The sequence below is a fragment of the Triturus cristatus genome, chromosome 12 (genome assembly GCF_964204655.1).
Source record: "Triturus cristatus chromosome 12, aTriCri1.1, whole genome shotgun sequence".
NCBI lineage: Eukaryota > Metazoa > Chordata > Amphibia > Caudata > Salamandridae > Triturus > Triturus cristatus.
The window spans coordinates 70,833,972-70,852,833 of NC_140595.1; the positions used below are offsets into that span (position 1 = coordinate 70,833,972).

At 45.2% G+C, this 18,862-nt stretch overlaps 1 protein-coding gene across 5 annotated transcripts in view; it reads right to left on the bottom strand.

Annotated features, from left to right (window-relative positions):
* Positions 1-374: 374 nt before the first annotated feature.
* Positions 375-18,862, bottom strand: part of TMPRSS9 (transmembrane serine protease 9) — a 154,907-nt gene continuing 136,419 nt past the window's right edge. For all 5 annotated transcript variants that reach the window (XM_085639794.1, XM_085639792.1, XM_085639791.1 and 2 more), the window contains 5 exons: positions 13,925-14,038; positions 13,420-13,591; positions 7,377-7,642; positions 3,125-3,261; positions 375-797 (listed from right to left, as the gene is read on the bottom strand). In XM_085639794.1, coding sequence (XP_085495920.1) covers positions 636-797; positions 3,125-3,261; positions 7,377-7,642; positions 13,420-13,591; positions 13,925-14,038 — 851 coding nt within the window. In that variant the 3' untranslated portion in view covers positions 375-635. The remainder of the gene's footprint in view (positions 798-3,124; positions 3,262-7,376; positions 7,643-13,419; positions 13,592-13,924; positions 14,039-18,862) is intronic.

Genomic DNA, 18,862 nt, shown 5'->3' on the forward strand with positions numbered 1-18,862 from the left:
ACCCTCGGGTAATGCACTCTTTATAAAAATCATTTCATTCATTCATTCACTTGTGCAGCAGGAAGTTCTTTGGACACGGACGTATTAAGTAGAATAGTACTGCTGTTAATAAACCTTGGAAGGTCATGCTGAAGGGGTGCCCATTCAATGGTAAGATTCTCTCTCCCCCTTCCCCCCACTTGCAGCCCAATTACACCTGATTGTGATGATGTAATCAATGAATAGATGCGATCAGCATCTTTTAATGCTTCAGTTAATGTGTTTTGAGGTGGTCTTGACTTTGAAGGCAAAAAGCTAGTAGTCTACCTAGATGAGTTTGTGCAACTTCGAAACAAGTAAATAAGGTAACATGCATTGCAGTCAATGAGATATATCACATTTATTTATAGAAAATTGTATCTAAATATCATTGTATAATTGGGGAAAATAAAAAAAAAGGGTCACTACAGCTACCATCGGTATTTGCACAGTGAAGTCTTTTGCAGCGTACACTGAATTGCATTAGAGTTGTGGGAAATCTTCTTCGATCAGACATGTCAAGGAAAAGTTCATCATTGGGCTTGTCTTTTGTCCAAGTTGAAGAAATCCCTCTTTATGTTGAAAATTCCTTCTTTCCTGAGTGGACCATAGAAATCTCACAACCTTAGATTCTGTCCAATCCAGCTCCTGACAGCAGTGACTCGTGTGTATACTCCTGGGAAATAGGCCCTGGCACATCCATAACCCCAGCTTGTGATGCCGGCAAGAAACCATCTCCCTGAAGGCTCCCGACAGGCCAGTGGACCACCAGCATCACCCTGGAGAAAAACAAAAAAGAGCAAAGATGAAGCAAAAAAAAAAACAACCGGTATTTTCACCAATCAAAACAAGTACACACTAAAGCACATTGTTGAATAAAAAATGAATTCAGGAACTAGTCTTTCCACTAGGGTCGTGCTGCACAAAATACCATTAACTTATGTGAAGTAGGTGGTCTCTGGTGTAGTTCTTCCTCACTGCTGAGGTTTTGTGATTATAGTTGCTTTTTTTTTTGATTTGGTAAAGTCCCTCGCTTAATGAAGTTTTGAGATCATGACAGAGACAATTTATATGCGATTAAGCCCCTTTGCACCTCCATTCTCATGAAAATTAGTATTTGAGGAATAAAACTGATTGCAATGGGGGGGGGGGGGGAATTGCTTGATTTCGGAGTCAGCCACTAAAAGGCTCAAGTTCTAAAGCTGGCTTCACCTTATGACTAAATTATTTGAGTCTTAGGAAGTGTTTAACCCTTCTAAGTTTTAGCTACTCTTATTCATCAATTGTGCATGTGCTTGGAATCCATACCATGGCTGTTGGCCGAATGAGATTTCTTAAATATGACCCGGAACTCTGATATTCACTGGTTACTTTGTGACTCTACTCATTGCTCCAGACAAAGGCACCATTTCCGCTAGCCGTTCTGAAATTATTCAACATTATAAATATAGTAACCTGTAGGGATTAATCATAGAATCAACTTTGGCCACAATGAAATAATCAGTTTAACACTGTTGGTTTTTACAAATTATTCTAAGAAAACAATTTACTTACTTATAAGCAATATTCATTGTAGAGTTTCCACTTTCCAAACAAGTCCTTGGAGCACATTGAACAAATGCTAATATATTACCAAACCCATCATCATTTACACAGGACACAAAATGAAATGTCTCCTCAGCACTATTCTTGGCTGTGAGGTGTGGTCCATGATGCACATGGGACAATAACTACAGAAGGAGTCACTTGTAAAAAAGAAATCTAAGGAACTAAAGACTTTCACAGACTATTAAATAAGGAGAGGGCATAAATGCCCACAAATGTGTTGTTTGTTAGAACTGCCTCCATGTGGGTTGCACACTGATGAGAGGGTAAAACCACGCTTTGTTTACAAAATAAGGAGGAAAAGGAGACATTTCTGTAAAAGACTTTTGTAATTTCATTTGTAAAACCCAGTGTTAAATTGAGGATTTCACTGTGGCCATAGTTGATTCCATGATTAATCCCTACAGGTTACCATATTTATAATGTGTAAGTTTGGGCATACCCCTTTCTGAAAGAATAGCAAACATAGCAAAGTGTCTACTTATAAGTCTTGCCTAAGACAGCACATCTGCTGTCTCTTGTGAGACATTTTGTTACCTTGCAGTAGATTTGGAGACCACCCATTACCTACTATTGGTCAGCTTCATGATCACTCACTTGCATTCTTCTTATTTGTCATGTTCTTTAGGCTTTCTTTCATCCTCTTTTGTTTGTCCCTCTCATGGAGCATAGTTGCATTACTGTGCCCTTACACTACTTGCTTTTTCTGGTGCAACTTTTTCCCTTTTGTTTAAGCCCTGTATGAGAGGGTATTTTTCTTCTAGCGGGCTCCCTTGTGTACTTCTCAGCCATCTGTATTACTCCTTACTTACCTCCAGTCAAGCCTACGTTGTCTGTGAGATCCACCAGTGCCTATTGCTTGCAATCCATTTTCTGTTGCTTTCCCTAAGCCCATTTTGTCTGTGTTTGCGCCTGTGCTAGCTGCCGATCCTGCCTTGCCAAGTGCTTCCCCCAGCCCCTTTCATCCATCCTCCATTGTTAATATGCTTTTCCCAACATGCCCCCTGTTCTCCGTGTGCTCTCTCAAGCCTTCTCACCTTTTCTCTCCACCACCATTGTCCTTCACTTCCACCCTTCCGCTGTGTTACATCCTCCCAAATCCCATGCCCACATTTACTTGTGGTTTAGGGTGGAGGCAACACAGAGTGAGGGTTATAGGGGAGGACGCACCTGGAGTAGACAGGACAGGTAAGAAGGCGATGCAGGAGAACACCTTTAAAAAGTAATAGTAAACAAATGCTGTGACACTGCCAGCGCTAAAGTGCTTTTCTCAACAAAGAAAAAGATCATTTGCACTGGCTGCATCATAGTGTTTTGTTTTAGCCATGCTGCACAGCTGCTGCTGTACAGAAAGGCTACATATCATTGCCAACTCAATAGCTCTCTGCTTTGCCAATCATACGATGGCTCAACTCCTGTATTTTTGCAGAATTACACAGCTCTTTTTAGCAATCAAGAGATGCCCATATCTTGAGTCACACTGCACCATTCTTTTACTTACTGAGCAGCTGTCGACTCCTCCCTGCGTGACCCCAGCACACAACATCCTGGTACTTATTTGAATGGGGTAGAACTTCTTGCACGCTTGATCACCAATGATGCTCACTGTCCCCTTCTGTAGCTGCCTTGACATCAGACCTTGTAAATACAAAAGATGGAAACTTATACTCAGATTTCTTTATGCCACCGTATATTTTTTTGCTAGACAGTTGGTAGAGCGTACATTTGTTACAGTTTGATCAAACTATTACGATGTTGAAAACCTCTTATTAATTCTGTGGCAATAGATCATGTTTGACATTTTGAGGTATAATCCTCAGATAGTGTGTTTGTTGATGGGCTGGTGTCGAATGAGCCTGTGGGTGAAACTGGGAGGTAATTTGTTCGGCCATTGTCTTAGAGAGGTTGCTGAGATTAGGGCTGCATTGGACACATCAGCCATACAAGCCAAATTTAGAATTGGATTTGAAGCCTCACTACTATATAATCTAAATACACTGGAGGGGGGATAAACAGGGCCAAAGTGGGTAAAATTCAATTAAATAATTGACATGAGGCACTTTTCCTGCCTTGATTCAGGATTATATACGATAAGCTGCACTCAGTAAAGGAAGGGAGAACACTGCCAGGTTAGACGAGTAGGAGCATCATACAAGGGAACAGCAGAGTATTGAAAATCTTGGTAGTACCTGGAAGCTCAGGACTCCTTTTCCATGAGCACCTCTGAGATCTTTCCAAATGTTAGGAACCTGCACACAGGGACATGTGAAAAAGTGTTCTTTCCAATTGTGCACTTAGATAGGCTATCTACCTAATTTGTATAATCTTTTTACTTTCAGCTTTTAAACTGCATGCAAATACCTTTGCCATAATAGGCAGCTGGGTGACCAATTCTATTGCACATTTTAGCTTGTAGTTCACATCCATTTTCTTGCCCTATCTAAATGGCATACAACAAAAGGCACTTGAGGGGGGGGGGGGAGGCTTTTTCAATCCCAAATAAAAGAAGTATTGCCTTTGATAATTCACCCTGCCATTCACACTACCACCCCAGAAGTAGGTCAACATCAGTTGTAGTTGATAACCATAAGTAGTCATTAAATATTTTAACATTACTGTCAGTTTTCTTTTAAAAATAATTGTAATTAATCTAAGGAAACCAGTCACACTTTTTACTTTGGGTCTGACAAAAGGTGAACTTCTTAAGCTTCAATTTGGAAGGTCTTATATCTTGAAAGAAAGGCAAGCTTCACACGTAATTGTGTGAATGGCAAAGTTTTCCTTATGTGCAGTCACATTGAGCACACATCTCTCCTTGAGATGGAGACCAAGGCTGATTGATTTCCCTTCTTTTCTTACTATTGGTATCAAAGGAGGAATAGGTTCTCCGAGGCACTCATGGGAAAGAAGCTGTAAAAAGACCTAGGGAATGGCTGGCACACCCCATCGTGAAGTCCACGCGAGTGGTATTACAAAGGCAAAGTAGTCCCATTATACGTCGCAATTCTGCCAGGGAACAATGCAAACCAAAGTACTTTCAAAGGCTTCACAGAAGGAAGTGAATCAGACAGAACTATTCACACAGCCCCTTTGTATCAAATCAACAATCCAAAAACGTACTGACCTACAATAACAACATCCGAGGTAGCCAGTGTCCCTTCACACATGCTTACCCCAACTCAATCAGCCTCAAATAATTCTGGTGGTAGTGGGAAGGATCAAAGCTTCAAACCACCCCATCAATTCACACCCATCATAAAATTGATTTTAATTCACTAGCCCCGGAATTAGAAGAATTCAGGTCATTCGTCCATAGACTAAGATATGCTACTGCAGCACTGCTGCTGAAGATACTGACTGAAGATCTCTCAAGGGCGGTGAATTACTGGCCAACTTTAAACTTCTTTGTCCCAGGCAAAATGATGAAGGGTGAGATTTAGTACTAGATCACAAACTCTTTAAAGTAAAGTAATGTCATTAAGGACAACACAATGTCATACCATTCGGGGACACAGAAATCCTTTTAGAGTTCTTCTCCTCATTAGGAACTATAGGAAATCATACACCTGCTCGACTTCTCAACATTTGATGACACTGTAGCCGTGGAAATTCTAATGAAGCTTCTGGAAACGTGAGCAAGATCAATAGAAACAATCATATTGGTTGTCCCTTTCTCGCAGATTGAAGTCCAGAAATCTAAATTGATACTGCTACATCATTGATTCCTTAAACCTCACAGCACCATCGTAATTTCTAACTCCATGTGGATGGCACACAACTGTACATCCGACAGGTTCCAACATGGAATGGAATAATTTCCTGCTGTTCGGTGAAGGAGAATTGTTTTTGACTGAATGTCACAAAGACAGGAATACTAATTATCAGGGGTCCCATACACACCATGATCCATTTTCGGTGGACAGAGAATTTGGGCATCATCCCAGTGCAGACTGTAATGATCATGGGGTGCGGTATAACAAATTATCTTTTCCACACCAGATATATGCGGTCATAATCTGATTCTCAATTCATGAATCTGAGCACCCCACCTACAGATAAGCAACTATGTTCGATCTAACCTATTCGAACTTCAGTTTTGTCCAGGCTAGATTTCTGCAACATAATAAATGCCAGTGAAGAAATCTATATGCTGTAAAAGATGTCAAATTAAGTTGCTGGATTCTTCTTTACCCTTTTCTATCACCCTGGCTTTGAAAGACCGACAGTGAGGGTTAGAGACAAATATTAAAGTGGAGGAAGGAGAGTGGTGAGCCTTGAGGGACTCCACACAAAATAGGACTAGGGCACATTTGAAATAGCTAAGCTGAATAGCTTGTTTTCAGTCAAAAATCTTGGAGTCTTGTATGCTACCCCGACAAAGAGACTAACCTCTCCAGTAGGACACTGAAATCTTCCTTGACAAATGCAGAACAATGAAGAGGTACCTGTGGCGACTTTTTCAAGAGCATTGCTCCCCAAATCAAGAAGGGTGGTTTCCATCCAATGTCCCGGTCTGAAGCATTTGAAGAATATGAATATTTTCTTCTTTTAATGGTTGTCTGTGGTACTTTCTATTAATTGTGTCTACAGAAGGAGGTTGGTGATAAGGTGACAAATGTTAGGGAAAGTAGGGTGTAGGGTCTGCTGCTAGCTTTTTCAGCAGCAGGAAGACGATTGTGTGTTTCTATATGGACTCAGCGGTTCTGACCTCCCTTTTAAGATACTTTCATTATGGGAAGAACTAAAGGGAGTCTCTTTTATGCAGGGACCCCATTCTACCAGTGCGTTATAGGTGTCTGCTGGTTGAGAACTGTAGTCTTCAATACGCTGATTACCGGAGAGATTTGAGTTTCTGTTGCTAACTAAGTCTGGATGGACTGGGGATATCTTACACTAAGCCATATCTTTCAATATACAATTGCTCGTAGTGATTTTCCCTCTTTAGGTAAGGGTGAGGAGGGGTGGTTGAAAAGGACCAAAAATATGCTCCCATCCATAGATAGTGTTAGGCTCAATCTCACAACCCTTGAATACAATATGATCCAGCATGTGGCATTTCACATTTGTAGTTGTGATGTATAAATCTGTATATGTTCTCAGCATCGATTTAGTGGGGTTGAAGATGTGAATTGTTGGGTCTTCCAAAAACATGATGAATTGGGTGTATAGCTTAGGTATACAGCAACCTCTAGGACGTTTGATAAATGGCTGCACTTATGTGGGTTGACTGTAGACACTTAGGGTCGTTAAACAGTCTTTTGAAGCTTCAAAGAATTTTTACGGTGAAACACTTTGTAAGATGCAAAGTAGTTGAATAGGTGTAAGCGTTCAACTTTAATAATCCTCAACTTATGACAACTACCTCTCCAACATGAGCTAAAACTGGTTTTGTTAACATCAAGCTTTTATCCAAAGTGTTCTAAGTGATACTTTATTCAATAATTATTATTACTGATTTGAAATCAATCCATGTTTTATTGGCGCTATGTGTGAACGTTGCTGGCATGCCTCGAGTTTTGAACATATTTTACAGGAGGCGCATTAACTCATGCAACAATCCAATCAACATGCATTTTAGATTGAGATTTCCTCTATATTAATTTCTAAACAAAGAATTTTGTTAGTTTGAGGGTCAATTTTGTGTTTAGTGCTCAAAGGAGATATTACATTTCTTCCAGCTCTGATCTGGAGTGTGGAATAATGATTTGGTGTGAATCAAATGCATTGACAGCTGAGTATTCTTCGAGCCATACCTCCTTCCTTAGTGGATCCCCATCCGGTGATGAAGCACTTGGTCCCTTCCCTGAAGACATGTGTGGCGTCGGGCAGGCAGATTGGTTTAATAACATTGTTGAAGCCCAGAGGCATTGGGAGTTCCAGCAGGGCCACATCGTTGTCTAAAGTGTAGACGTTGTAGAAAGGATGCTTATGGATTCGGTAGATTTTCTCAACCCGTCCTTCAATGCCGTTCAGAAATGGGGTTCCCAGGTAGGCCATCCACATCTTTGGGTCACTGTAACTAAGAATATTTAGAGTAGTTAGCTAAGAAACCTTCGAGGCTTGACTTCTTAGAACCCACAAGATATAAGTTTACTGAGAAAGTGGACATGGTGATGACAAACACACTATGTTTGTTTACATGACTCTTACTCTACAGAATGAACTGCCAGTTGAGAAAAGGCTAAAGCAATCACTCAGTACATTAAATATTTCATTCCTGAAATTACTCTCTGACCTCACCCATACAACAGACCTTCAATATAGTTAGATCAATTGCACCTTGATGTGGTAAATTCTAGTTTGTAGTTTCTGACAAAAACAAATGTTGTAAACGTTTGTTTTTTTAAAACCAATACCCTGGGGAAACAAATAAGAAAAAACGCAGAGAAAATACAAAAATATTACCAGTTTTGATGATCTTGAATAGCAACCATCTTAGATTGCAATCATAGACCTAATGTATCTTCAAGTGATTTGGATGTGGGGTAAAAACAATGTTATCTATTGTCTAACAGACATGCTGGCTCACTCTGTTGTAAAATGGACTGTGTTACAGTGCCCTCACACTTTTTGCCCCACTTTGCTGCTAGATGCTGTGGTAATTGATCTGAAAGTGTGCGGAGTCCTGCTAACAAAGCCCAGCACCAGTGCTCTTTCTGTCAAACTGTAAATGTGAATTGGTACACCCAATTGGCAAGGTGCTTTTACCCCCTTTTCAGGCCCTAGTATATGGTATCAGTGGTACCCAGGGCAGGGAATGTAAAAGGGGTACCAGGGCTGCAGCATGTATTGCGCCACCCTGAGTGACCCGACCAAAATTGAAGTCTGCAGGTCCGCCATGCACGAGCAGCTTACCTGCTTAAGTGCAACCCTGCACACACCCTATGTGACAGAGTCACCTCACTGCGATTAATATATGTCAGTCACCTCTAAGATAGGCCTCCTATAGCCCATGAAGCAGGGTGCGTTATATAATGTGTGGGGGTATATGCGCAAGCATATACTACCCTGTGGTAGTGTTCTAAACGTAATTCATGGGCTGGCATTAGGACATTACCTATATGTCCAGCTCCATGATGGCCCGGCCAATTTCTTTCAGGTTTGGTGTCAAACACGCTACTATTTAACCCCAGACACACTGGTGGTGTTGAGGGTTAACCAGCATGTACCCAGAAGGCACTTTAGACGGTACCCACCGTGTTAACCAGTGTTCCTGTGCCTTGGCTGGCTTTTTTGAAGCCTGGCCGCCAAGACAGAAGTGTGTACCACTCCCAGTGGTCAAAGACAAAGGACCTCTGTGAGCAGGAGGTGACATCTCCACCCACACAGGATAGCTAGTGAATTGCACCACTGGTGTGGCAGTGAGCCTCAAAGACTTCACTGGCTCCACTGAACAAAAGAACTGTCCCCTACTCAAGGACAAAGCCTCCCCCCGGCACTGTTTTTCGCAGGCAGGTGGGAAATTAGCTGTGCAGGAGGCGTCCACCTTCACAAGGCTGACCACACCTCTAGGTACTTGCAGACTGAGGTGTACAACTGAGGATAGTTCTGGCCATCTTAAATGTAGGCTTAGAAAGGGGTTCTGACTAGTTTTAGTGACATACACCCACCTGATGTTGTCACTACTGGGGCGGATTAGCCACATGACGGGATGCCCATTGGCTAGTAGTCCTCACACCCTAAATCTAGGATTTAAGGAACACACCAAAACCTCAGATGCGACGCGAAACAAGTAGAAATCAGTGTCTGCACAAGAGCAGAGCGCACAAAGGAAAGGAGCGAAGTACTGCCCCTGTCACCCTGCACCCACAGGACTACTGTAGGAGAGTAGGATCTGCTTCACATGGGTACCCTCACTTTTTGCTGGTGTTTCACTGTTTTCCGACTTTAGTCTGGCTGTGGCCCTGCTAATTAGGACCACAGCCTAGCTGCTTCCTCTCTAAAATGGTTTCCATGGACATTAGGTACATATCTAATTGGATTCTTGAGTGCCTTATAAGCCCCTAGTATATGGTATACTATGTACCTAGGACATAGGTACCACAGAGGCCTACCAGGGGCTGCAGCATGTATTATGCCACCCCTGGGAAGCACTCCAAAATGACACCACAGGTCTGCTACTGCAACCTGGGTAAGGGTGTGCTTGCACCCCTTACTGTGGTATAGGCTACCTATATCACTACCTTATACAAACACATATAAACCTATAAGCCACTCCTATGGCAGGCCTTGACAATCCTGAAGGCAGAGTGCTTGGTTTTATGTGAGAGGGTGCCCAAGCATGAGCTGAGCCCCTCTGCAGCATTCGGAAATACTTCCTTATGGCTGTTCTGTGATACAGCCATACCATATACTCTTAAGTGCATTATAACCTCGCGGTAAATGCTAACTTTGGAATGGCTGCATCAAGACATGTCGTGTTGGTGTCAAACGCTTTGGAATACTACCCCGCCGCCAGCTCTGGCGGTGGGGGTAGCATTCCACCCTTCTAGAGGGAGAGACATGTTCATACTGACTAAACCCGGTTAAATCCTTTCAAAGCCCTGGCATCACAAAATGGATGCCACAGACATGGGTCTGGCCTCCTGCTGCTGACCGAAACTCCGGCAGGGGAGGCCTGGACAATAGGTTTCCTGTCACAGGGAGGTGTAACCACCTCCCCAGACAGGCAGATGTGTATTGGGGCAGGGTGGGTGCATTCACAGAATGCTTTTGAGACACTGTCTGGGGCTCACAAGGAGTCCCCGAGCAAAGCCCAGTTCAAACTGGTTGCAAGGGCACTCAGTCCCTCCTCTGGCGCGAAACTGGACAAAGGGGGAAGGGGTGTAACCACCCCCACCCATAGGTGGGGCCTTCGAATTAGATGGAAGAAATCTCCCTTGGGGTCAAGGAGTGACTCCTCTGCTTGGCAGGCACCAAAGAAGCAACTGACCGGTCTGCATTGCTGAAGCTCCCGTCGGACGCCGAAGTCTCTGCATCACCAGAGGTGGATTTCCAGACTTCCCCGAGGCTACCCTGAGTCCACAGCAAAGCTGAGGCCCGTGGCTATCGTGGGTAACGTGGAACCGTGACCCCTGGACACCGTGAACTTTTGCAGCAACAACACCTTCCTGGTCATCCTCGAAGTTGTGCTTTGGGCTCCGAGTAGCCCCAGCCTTGAGCACCTCCTGCACCGAAGATTGTTGGCTTCCACTCCACGAGTGACCCGTGGGCCAGCTCCAAGTGCGACCGCTCGAGGCTCCTTCGCGATCACTAGCTCGTTGGCTAGCAGGTCCCCACGAAGGCAACTCCACTTCTAGCTGTGCTTTTCTGGTTGCTCCAGACTTGTGCTTACTTACCCTCGCTGGGTGAGTCCATCAGACCTTTCTGGTCTGCACCGCAGTCCTTTCTCTGATTTCTTGAGACTTGCCGTTGCCAAGGCTTGTTGGGTCCTTCCTGGGCGCCGACACCGCAGAACTCGACAGACTTCGTGGGACAGCTCGAATCCGGCTCATGGACTTCGTAGACGGCTCCTGGACCTCGTGGCTGAAGAGTCAAGACAGTCGAAAACTCACCTAAAGCACCCGACATCTGTGGGCATTGGTCCATCCTGCCCTAGGTCACTGGCAAGTGACCCAGACTCTGTCCCCACTGCTTTCAGGTTCCTTACATCCCAGATCCAGGCTTGGATCTCTTCGGACACTTCTCTTCTCCTCGGCAGCAGCAGTTCTTTGCAGGCTTCCATTGGAATCGACGCAACCCAACACCAAAATGCACCCGGCTTCCCAGGGTGAGGTAACTCCAGTACTTCGGTACTCTCGAGGGTGCTAGCCCTAGAACTGTCTTAGTCCAAAAGGGTTTGGTCCTAGGTCGATTTGAAGTGTCCCTAATCTTTAAAATTTCAACCGCGACATTCCCCATAGAAAGTAATAGGAACCCGCGGTTGTGTTTCCACACTGCATACGGTTCCCGTGGGTCCCCGACGTCCCTACCTTGGGTGGTTCCTTGGGGTCCCAGCGATTCTAGAGGTGATAGGCACCTTGCCTATCTCAGTCGTGGTTCTTATACCACTATTTTAGTATATGGTTTGGTACGCCCCTAGGGCCCAAACGTGTATTTGTGCTTTTACTGATGCTTAAACACTTGTAACTAAAGTACTTCGAACTCCAGTCTCACAAAGAGACTAGAGGGGTGTGATTTATCTTAAATACATATATTTTGAATATATACCTGGTGTGGTTGTCGTTTCATTTGATCATTGAAGAGATTATAGACTGGTAAAACAAGCTGCTTTACATTCCTTCAAGACTTAGCCTGAAGGCTGCTCTCCATAGCTACCACTAGGATAGCTTTCACATAAGGTTGTCTTTTACCTATCACCATAAGGGGTTGTTTGGACTGATACAAGGTACCCACTAGAACTAGTGGACAGCATATATCAGGCCACCTTCTCACAACTACAATTTGCCCAGGAGCAGAGACCAGTTCCAAAGGGAAACGTGACCCCCTCTGAAACCTAAGGACTTCACAAGATCTCCCCAGGACTAGAGGTACTAGTCCCCTGTGTCTGGCAGAACTAAACTGCATTTGCATGACCACCAGGACTGGCTGCTGGTCTCCAGATTTTGGCCACAAGAAAAGTGGTCAGCAGTGTTCAAGGAGTTGTGAACTCTACCCTCAGCGAGGCGCAAGTGTTTATGTTTCTCACCTGCACGAAGAAAAACCAAGACGCAGTGTTTGCTGGTGCGAAAGCTTGTTTTTGGTTAGCATGTTTGTCGATTGCTTTCTTCAATGCTTTTAGAGGAGAGACCAAACTGCACCAACAACCATCCACCTCAGTGGCTCCGTTGTGAGGATATCACATTTGTTTTCCTCCTCTGTTGGCAGGCCTGGTGTACCAGAACCCTGGGATCCCCTGCACTTCTGCACCCTGATCCCATGAGCTAGGTAGAGCAGATCGGCCTGGTGTCCTATGGCTCAAATCCCCCCCCAAAAGCTTAAGTTCCAAGTGGTTTTGTTCTACTTAATCCACAAGCACCCTTTTGGTAAGAGGTGCTTTTAAATGCCTGTGTTTTGACAGCTCAGTGCATCTCTGCACTCTGGTTCCCCGAACCATGTAAAATTGTACTGACTGTCCAGGCCTTGTCTATGGGCCCCAAAGACCCTAACTTCGAGCTGGTTCAGTTGAACTCGCTCCCAAAGTAACCGATTGCATATATGTGTTTTTTCCATTGACCGCAACTTTTATATTTTTCACATTGCAAAGTTTTGTTTAATTATTGCTTGAAAATTGATAACTCTGTTTATACTGTATGCATTGATTTTATTTTGGTCTCTAAAAATATATAAAAACCAGAGCTATTTTTAAAAATTGGTGTCAGATTTCTCTCGAGCCATGTCAATGATGTGAAATGCTTAACACATGCTCCTCTAAGTAGCCTGTCTGCTCTTTGCCACTCTACCATGACTGAGAGAAGGTGTAGTGAGAGTACCCGGGGTACAACTTTGTGTATTGTGTTAGTATTACATGATAAGGCACCCCTGCCATACCACATAATACCTCCACCCTCCAACACTCACCCTTTAAGCTCCCTTAAACATTCACTCATTTATGGACCCTAAGATACACTCATTATTCACTTGCTTAGATACCCATTTAAGTACTCAGTCACATATTCCTTCAGGGACATTGACTCAATGATTAAATACATTGCTTACTTTATCATTTCTCACAATATCACTCATTAATACACACTCATTCAGTCTATCTACTGTTCACCATTATCTTTTGCCTTAATGTAATGATATAAGACTTACACATCAAAGCAGTGAGCCGCAGAGAGCAGCCATCTGTCTGCGATCAGGACCGCGCCACACTTGTGCTCTTTCCTCCTTAGCCAAAGGCTGACCTGCCAGGGCCACTCACCACGCGAGGCACCGCTTCCACCCACAATCTTATTAAATCCCAGCGAGGGGGCGTTTCCACAGTCTAAGAGAAGGAGAGGAAAGACAAGTATTTAGAGATAGCTGCATTATCAATTAAGAACACTGCATTTTATTATTTATTTTATTTCTTAAGGCTATATAACAATCATTATGTCATAGAGGTTATCCTTCAGAGAGGGGGGCCAACGGGGGAAGGAAATACTGGAATGTTTTCTGATGAGTGTTTGTGAAACCAGCTGGGCGGGGCATGGGCAGCCATATTAGGTGTGGCATTTACTAGAATAAGTGAGGCCTGGTGTCCAGTAGCAACGGAATACTACATAGTTAGCGGGCATAGGCAAAAAAACCCTGTGAGAGATTCCATTTGTTCACTTACCACAGTTGTGCTCATCAGACCCGTTGCTGCAGTCCGGTACCCCGTCACACTCCGGGTTCACCTTGCTTATGCAGGCTTTGTTAGAACACTTGTAAGTAAAGATGGTGCAAGGGACTGGAAAACACAAGCAAAATATAACCTCAGCCTTTACATTGTAACAATAATTCGCAAATACCCATGCACTTATGTATCTATATAGTGTAAACCTACCTGGGGACTAATTGGAGTGTTGTACCTTATTGCATATTCAAATTATGCAAGTCAGTGTTTGTGCAGACAGAGATTAAGAAATTTGTGCCAAATTAACAAATTCAGCCAAGGCTAGCATCTGAACCTTGGTCCTAAATCCTCAGCTTAGCCATTTGACCACATCTTCTTGTTCATCACTTTAGAAGATTCTTATGTTTAATATATTTTTATTTTTTTCTGTTGACGTTAGATTGACCTTATGGTTCTATAACACCTGGAGAACCATATTTACTGTCAGAGGCATTTTCTTTACTAGCCACTGTATCTGGAAAACACAGTGGCAATAATGGAATGATTTTTTGGTTTGGGAAAAGCCATTCCAAGATGTTAGTTACAGCTGGAGCATTTCGAAGCAGTGATGGTTTCAGTGCATTTTTTCAAAATAACTGTAGCTCCGCCTATTCCTGCCCTTGATGCTTGGGACTCCTGCGGCTTCTAAGGCCCCCACTCCACACAGCTGTCTGCCTGCCCCGCTGTAGTCGAGGTCGACCTCCGGTGCCTCTGATATCTGCAGCTTTGCTCTGCCCCGGCTATGATAACCGGGGCTGGCTGCCCCCTGTGGCTTTCCAGGCTATTGAAGGGCGGCTAGAGGGACACTGCCCCACAGGGGCCGGCTCTTGGATCCCTGCCAGGGAAGTCTGGGACCACGCGTAAAGGTAAGCAAGCCAGAAGCTGTGTGCTACTGGGTCCCTCTCGGCCAGAAGTAGCACATTTAAGCCAGCAGCAGTAGAATGAACAGTGGCAATACAGCCACTACATTAGGTCAAGCCACTTTGCCACAGAAGTGGCCCGAGCTGGGTCAGGTGCGGCTTGCAGCCGGGGTGAGCTCCCACCCCTTAGCCTATGCCTGCGTCTGTCCTCCACAATTGGCCTGTGCGGCCAATGCCTAGCCTCACCCTCTATTCCAACCCACCTGCTTTGTAGCTCTCCCCAGCATCACTCCTTTGTGAGTGGCCAGTACAAGGACTTTGGAGGATACAAGCATTAACTCGTGTTGGTGGTTGGAGGATCGTAGGAGCCCAAGAACTAGTGGTCAAAACCAGCTATCTGATTTGAAGGAAGGAAAACTTTTCATTAGCAGAGGCGGCCAGAAACAGCATGGTGTGGTTTGCAGATCAGTTTTGTTGCCTATGGCAGGCTTCAACCTTGTACACCTTTGTAGCATGCTCGTGCTGATTCCCTTGCATGTATATTGGCTTTCAGCGACTGGGAAGTCAAGCGTTACAACAAACAAATGATGGACGGAATGCTGACAATGCAGACATTCTCCCCCAGTCAAGAGATCTGGGTTAAATCCATCGTTCTTTTGCCCACTACGCCACCCCAGTTCAGACATGGCCATATGCAAATCAGTCTTGATCCTGTGCCTCATGGGAACAGTCCAGCCCGAACTGCCAAGCCATGTCTTCCCTGGACCGGAATCAAGCATCCTAGAACCGGTTTCTGGCTATCAGCCGTCATCAGCCAGGATAGCTTGACTCCAGTGGCGTAGTGAGCACGGGTCCCACGTCTGGGAATACCCATCCCACTTAGGGCGAAAAGCGTTACAACAAACAAATGATGGACGGAATGCTGACAATGCAGACATTCTCCCCCAGTCAAGAGATCTGGGTTAAATCCATCGTTCTTTTGCCCACTACGCCACCCCAGTTCAGACATGGCCATATGCAAATCAGTCTTGATCCTGTGCCTCATGGGAACAGTCCAGCCCGAACTGCCAAGCCATGTCTTCCCTGGACCGGAATCAAGCATCCTAGAACCGGTTTCTGGCTATCAGCCGTCATCAGCCAGGATAGCTTGACTCCAGTGGCGTAGTGAGCACGGGTCCCACGTCTGGGAATACCCATCCCACTTAGGGCGAAAAGCGTTACAACAAACAAATGATGGACGGAATGCTGACAATGCAGACATTCTCCCCCAGTCAAGAGATCTGGGTTAAATCCATCGTTCTTTTGCCCACTACGCCACCCCAGTTCAGACATGGCCATATGCAAATCAGTCTTGATCCTGTGCCTCATGGGAACAGTCCAGCCCGAACTGCCAAGCCATGTCTTCCCTGGACCGGAATCAAGCATCCTAGAACCGGTTTCTGGCTATCAGCCGTCATCAGCCAGGATAGCTTGACTCCAGTGGCGTAGTGAGCACGGGTCCCACGTCTGGGAATACCCATCCCACTTAGGGCGAAAAGCGTTACAACAAACAAATGATGGACGGAATGCTGACAATGCAGACATTCTCCCCCAGTCAAGAGATCTGGGTTAAATCCATCGTTCTTTTGCCCACTACGCCACCCCAGTTCAGACATGGCCATATGCAAATCAGTCTTGATCCTGTGCCTCATGGGAACAGTCCAGCCCGAACTGCCAAGCCATGTCTTCCCTGGACCGGAATCAAGCATCCTAGAACCGGTTTCTGGCTATCAGCCGTCATCAGCCAGGATAGCTTGACTCCAGTGGCGTAGTGAGCACGGGTCCCACGTCTGGGAATACCCATCCCACATAGCCAGAAACCGGTCCTAGGATGCTTGATTCCGGTCCTGTGAAGACATGGCTTGGCAGTTCGGGCTGGACTGTTCCCATGAGGCACAGGGTCAAGACTGATTTGCATATGGCCATGTCTAAACTGGGGTGGTGTAGTGGGCAAAAGAACGATGGATTTAACCCAGATCTCTTGACTGGGGGAGAATGTCTGCATTGTCAGCATTCCGTCCATCAATTGTTTGTTGTAACGCTTTTCGCCCTAAGTGGGATGGGTATTCCCAGACGTGGGACCCGTGCTCACTACGCCACTGGAGTCAAGCTATCCTGGCTGATGACGGCTGATAGCCAGAAACCGGTCCTAGGATGCTTGATTCCGGTCCTGTGAAGACATGGCTTGGCAGTTCGGGCTGGACTGTTCCCATGAGGCACAGGGTCAAGACTGATTTGCATATGGCCATGTCTAAACTGGGGTGGTGTAGTGGGCAAAAGAACGATGGATTTAACCCAGATCTCTTGACTGGGGGAGAATGTCTGCATTGTCAGCATTCCGTCCATCAATTGTTTGTTGTAACGCTTTTCGCCCTAAGTGGGATGGGTATTCCCAGACGTGGGACCCGTGCTCACTACGCCACTGGAGTCAAGCTATCCTGGCTGATGACGGCTGATAGCCAGAAACCGGTCCTAGGATGCTTGATTCCGGTCCTGTGAAGACATGGCTTGGCAGTTCGGGCTGGACTGTTCCCATGAGGCACAGGGTCAAGACTGATTTGCATATGGCCATGTCTAAACTGGGGTGGTGTAGTGGGCAAAAGAACGATGGATTTAACCCAGATCTCTTGACTGGGGGAGAATGTCTGCATTGTCAGCATTCCGTCCATCAATTGTTTGTTGGGAAGTCAAGCGGCACTATTAACCTTCTGTGCTATTCCGCTTGCAACGTTTGGATAACATGTTACCATACCAGTTATATTTTGGTGAAGTGGATTCGCAGTAGGAAGTAACTGTCAGTCCCATACTTGCCTTTGAGGCATCTAGAATTAATGAAAAACTATTGAAAGCATCAAGAACTCTCTGCTGCAACACCATGACACTAACAAGTAGGAGAACCAAGCAGGTGGTCTAGAGATGCTAGCTAAGAGAATATTATAAATTGCTTGCAACCTATCCAAAAGCAAAGGGAAGCATGCAGAAGGAAGTCATAATCACGCCAGTAGGTGTGCTTGAACCCGTGGCTGAATCTACATTCGTAGAACTCATAGAGGTTTCCTCTCCAGCCACCTCGACCACCAGTAATGTTAGCAGACTCGCTAATAACAAGCTCCTAGCAGAAGATCGATAAGGAGTCTACACCTATGTCAGCCTCTAGAGCAACACTGAGTCCCGTGATGTTGGAGGGCAGCCAGCCCGAAACTTCGACCGAGTCAGGAATGGCAGCACTTAAAAACTGGTCAGCTCACCCTAGTGAAGAGATTTCCAAAGGGGTTGACCAAACACCTCACACACAAGAACAAATTAAAGTAAAGTCACACTGCAGAACGATTGGCCTGCAGAGTGCAAGGGAACCGCTACTGATCGATCATGTGGAGCCGGGTAAACTCAGTAAAGCTAGCGATTCTTCTCCTCTTGATCCATCTAAGTGCTTAACCCTGGACTGTGCAAACCAAAGCCCTGTAGCGTTGTGTGGCCAGCGGGGAGACAAATGCCAAAGTAGCGACTGTCTGAGTACCAGCTCCTTAATGTTCCTTGACTGTACCCTTCTCGATGTACCAGGAAGTGCCATAACGTTTGGGAGGGCGAGCGTAGAAGGGGCTGGGAATCTCGACGGCCCTATTATACTCAATGACTCTGGGGAGGCCCAGGGCGAGTCTGAAAATACTCCTGTTGAAAGTAGCAGAACTTCCACTGGGGGTCCTCAGTTTGATAACTCAATTTTTCAGAGTATTTCAGTTAACAAATTCCCTGGAAGAATCTCTCCCACGGAGGCTTTGCAAGGTTTTATAATCTCAGAAGCCATGAATGCCCTCAACAGAGTCCTCTCTTCTATACTCTTGCTTCTAGAGAAGTCACAACGTGGGTCAGAACACATAATATCACTGCTGACCCTAATACTTCGTGCCCTAGTGCCAGAAGGCTGAAATATTGATGAAGCCTCCCAGCCGGACACCCAATATTAACCAGAAATCTGAGTAGCCCAAAAGGCAATCTCTGC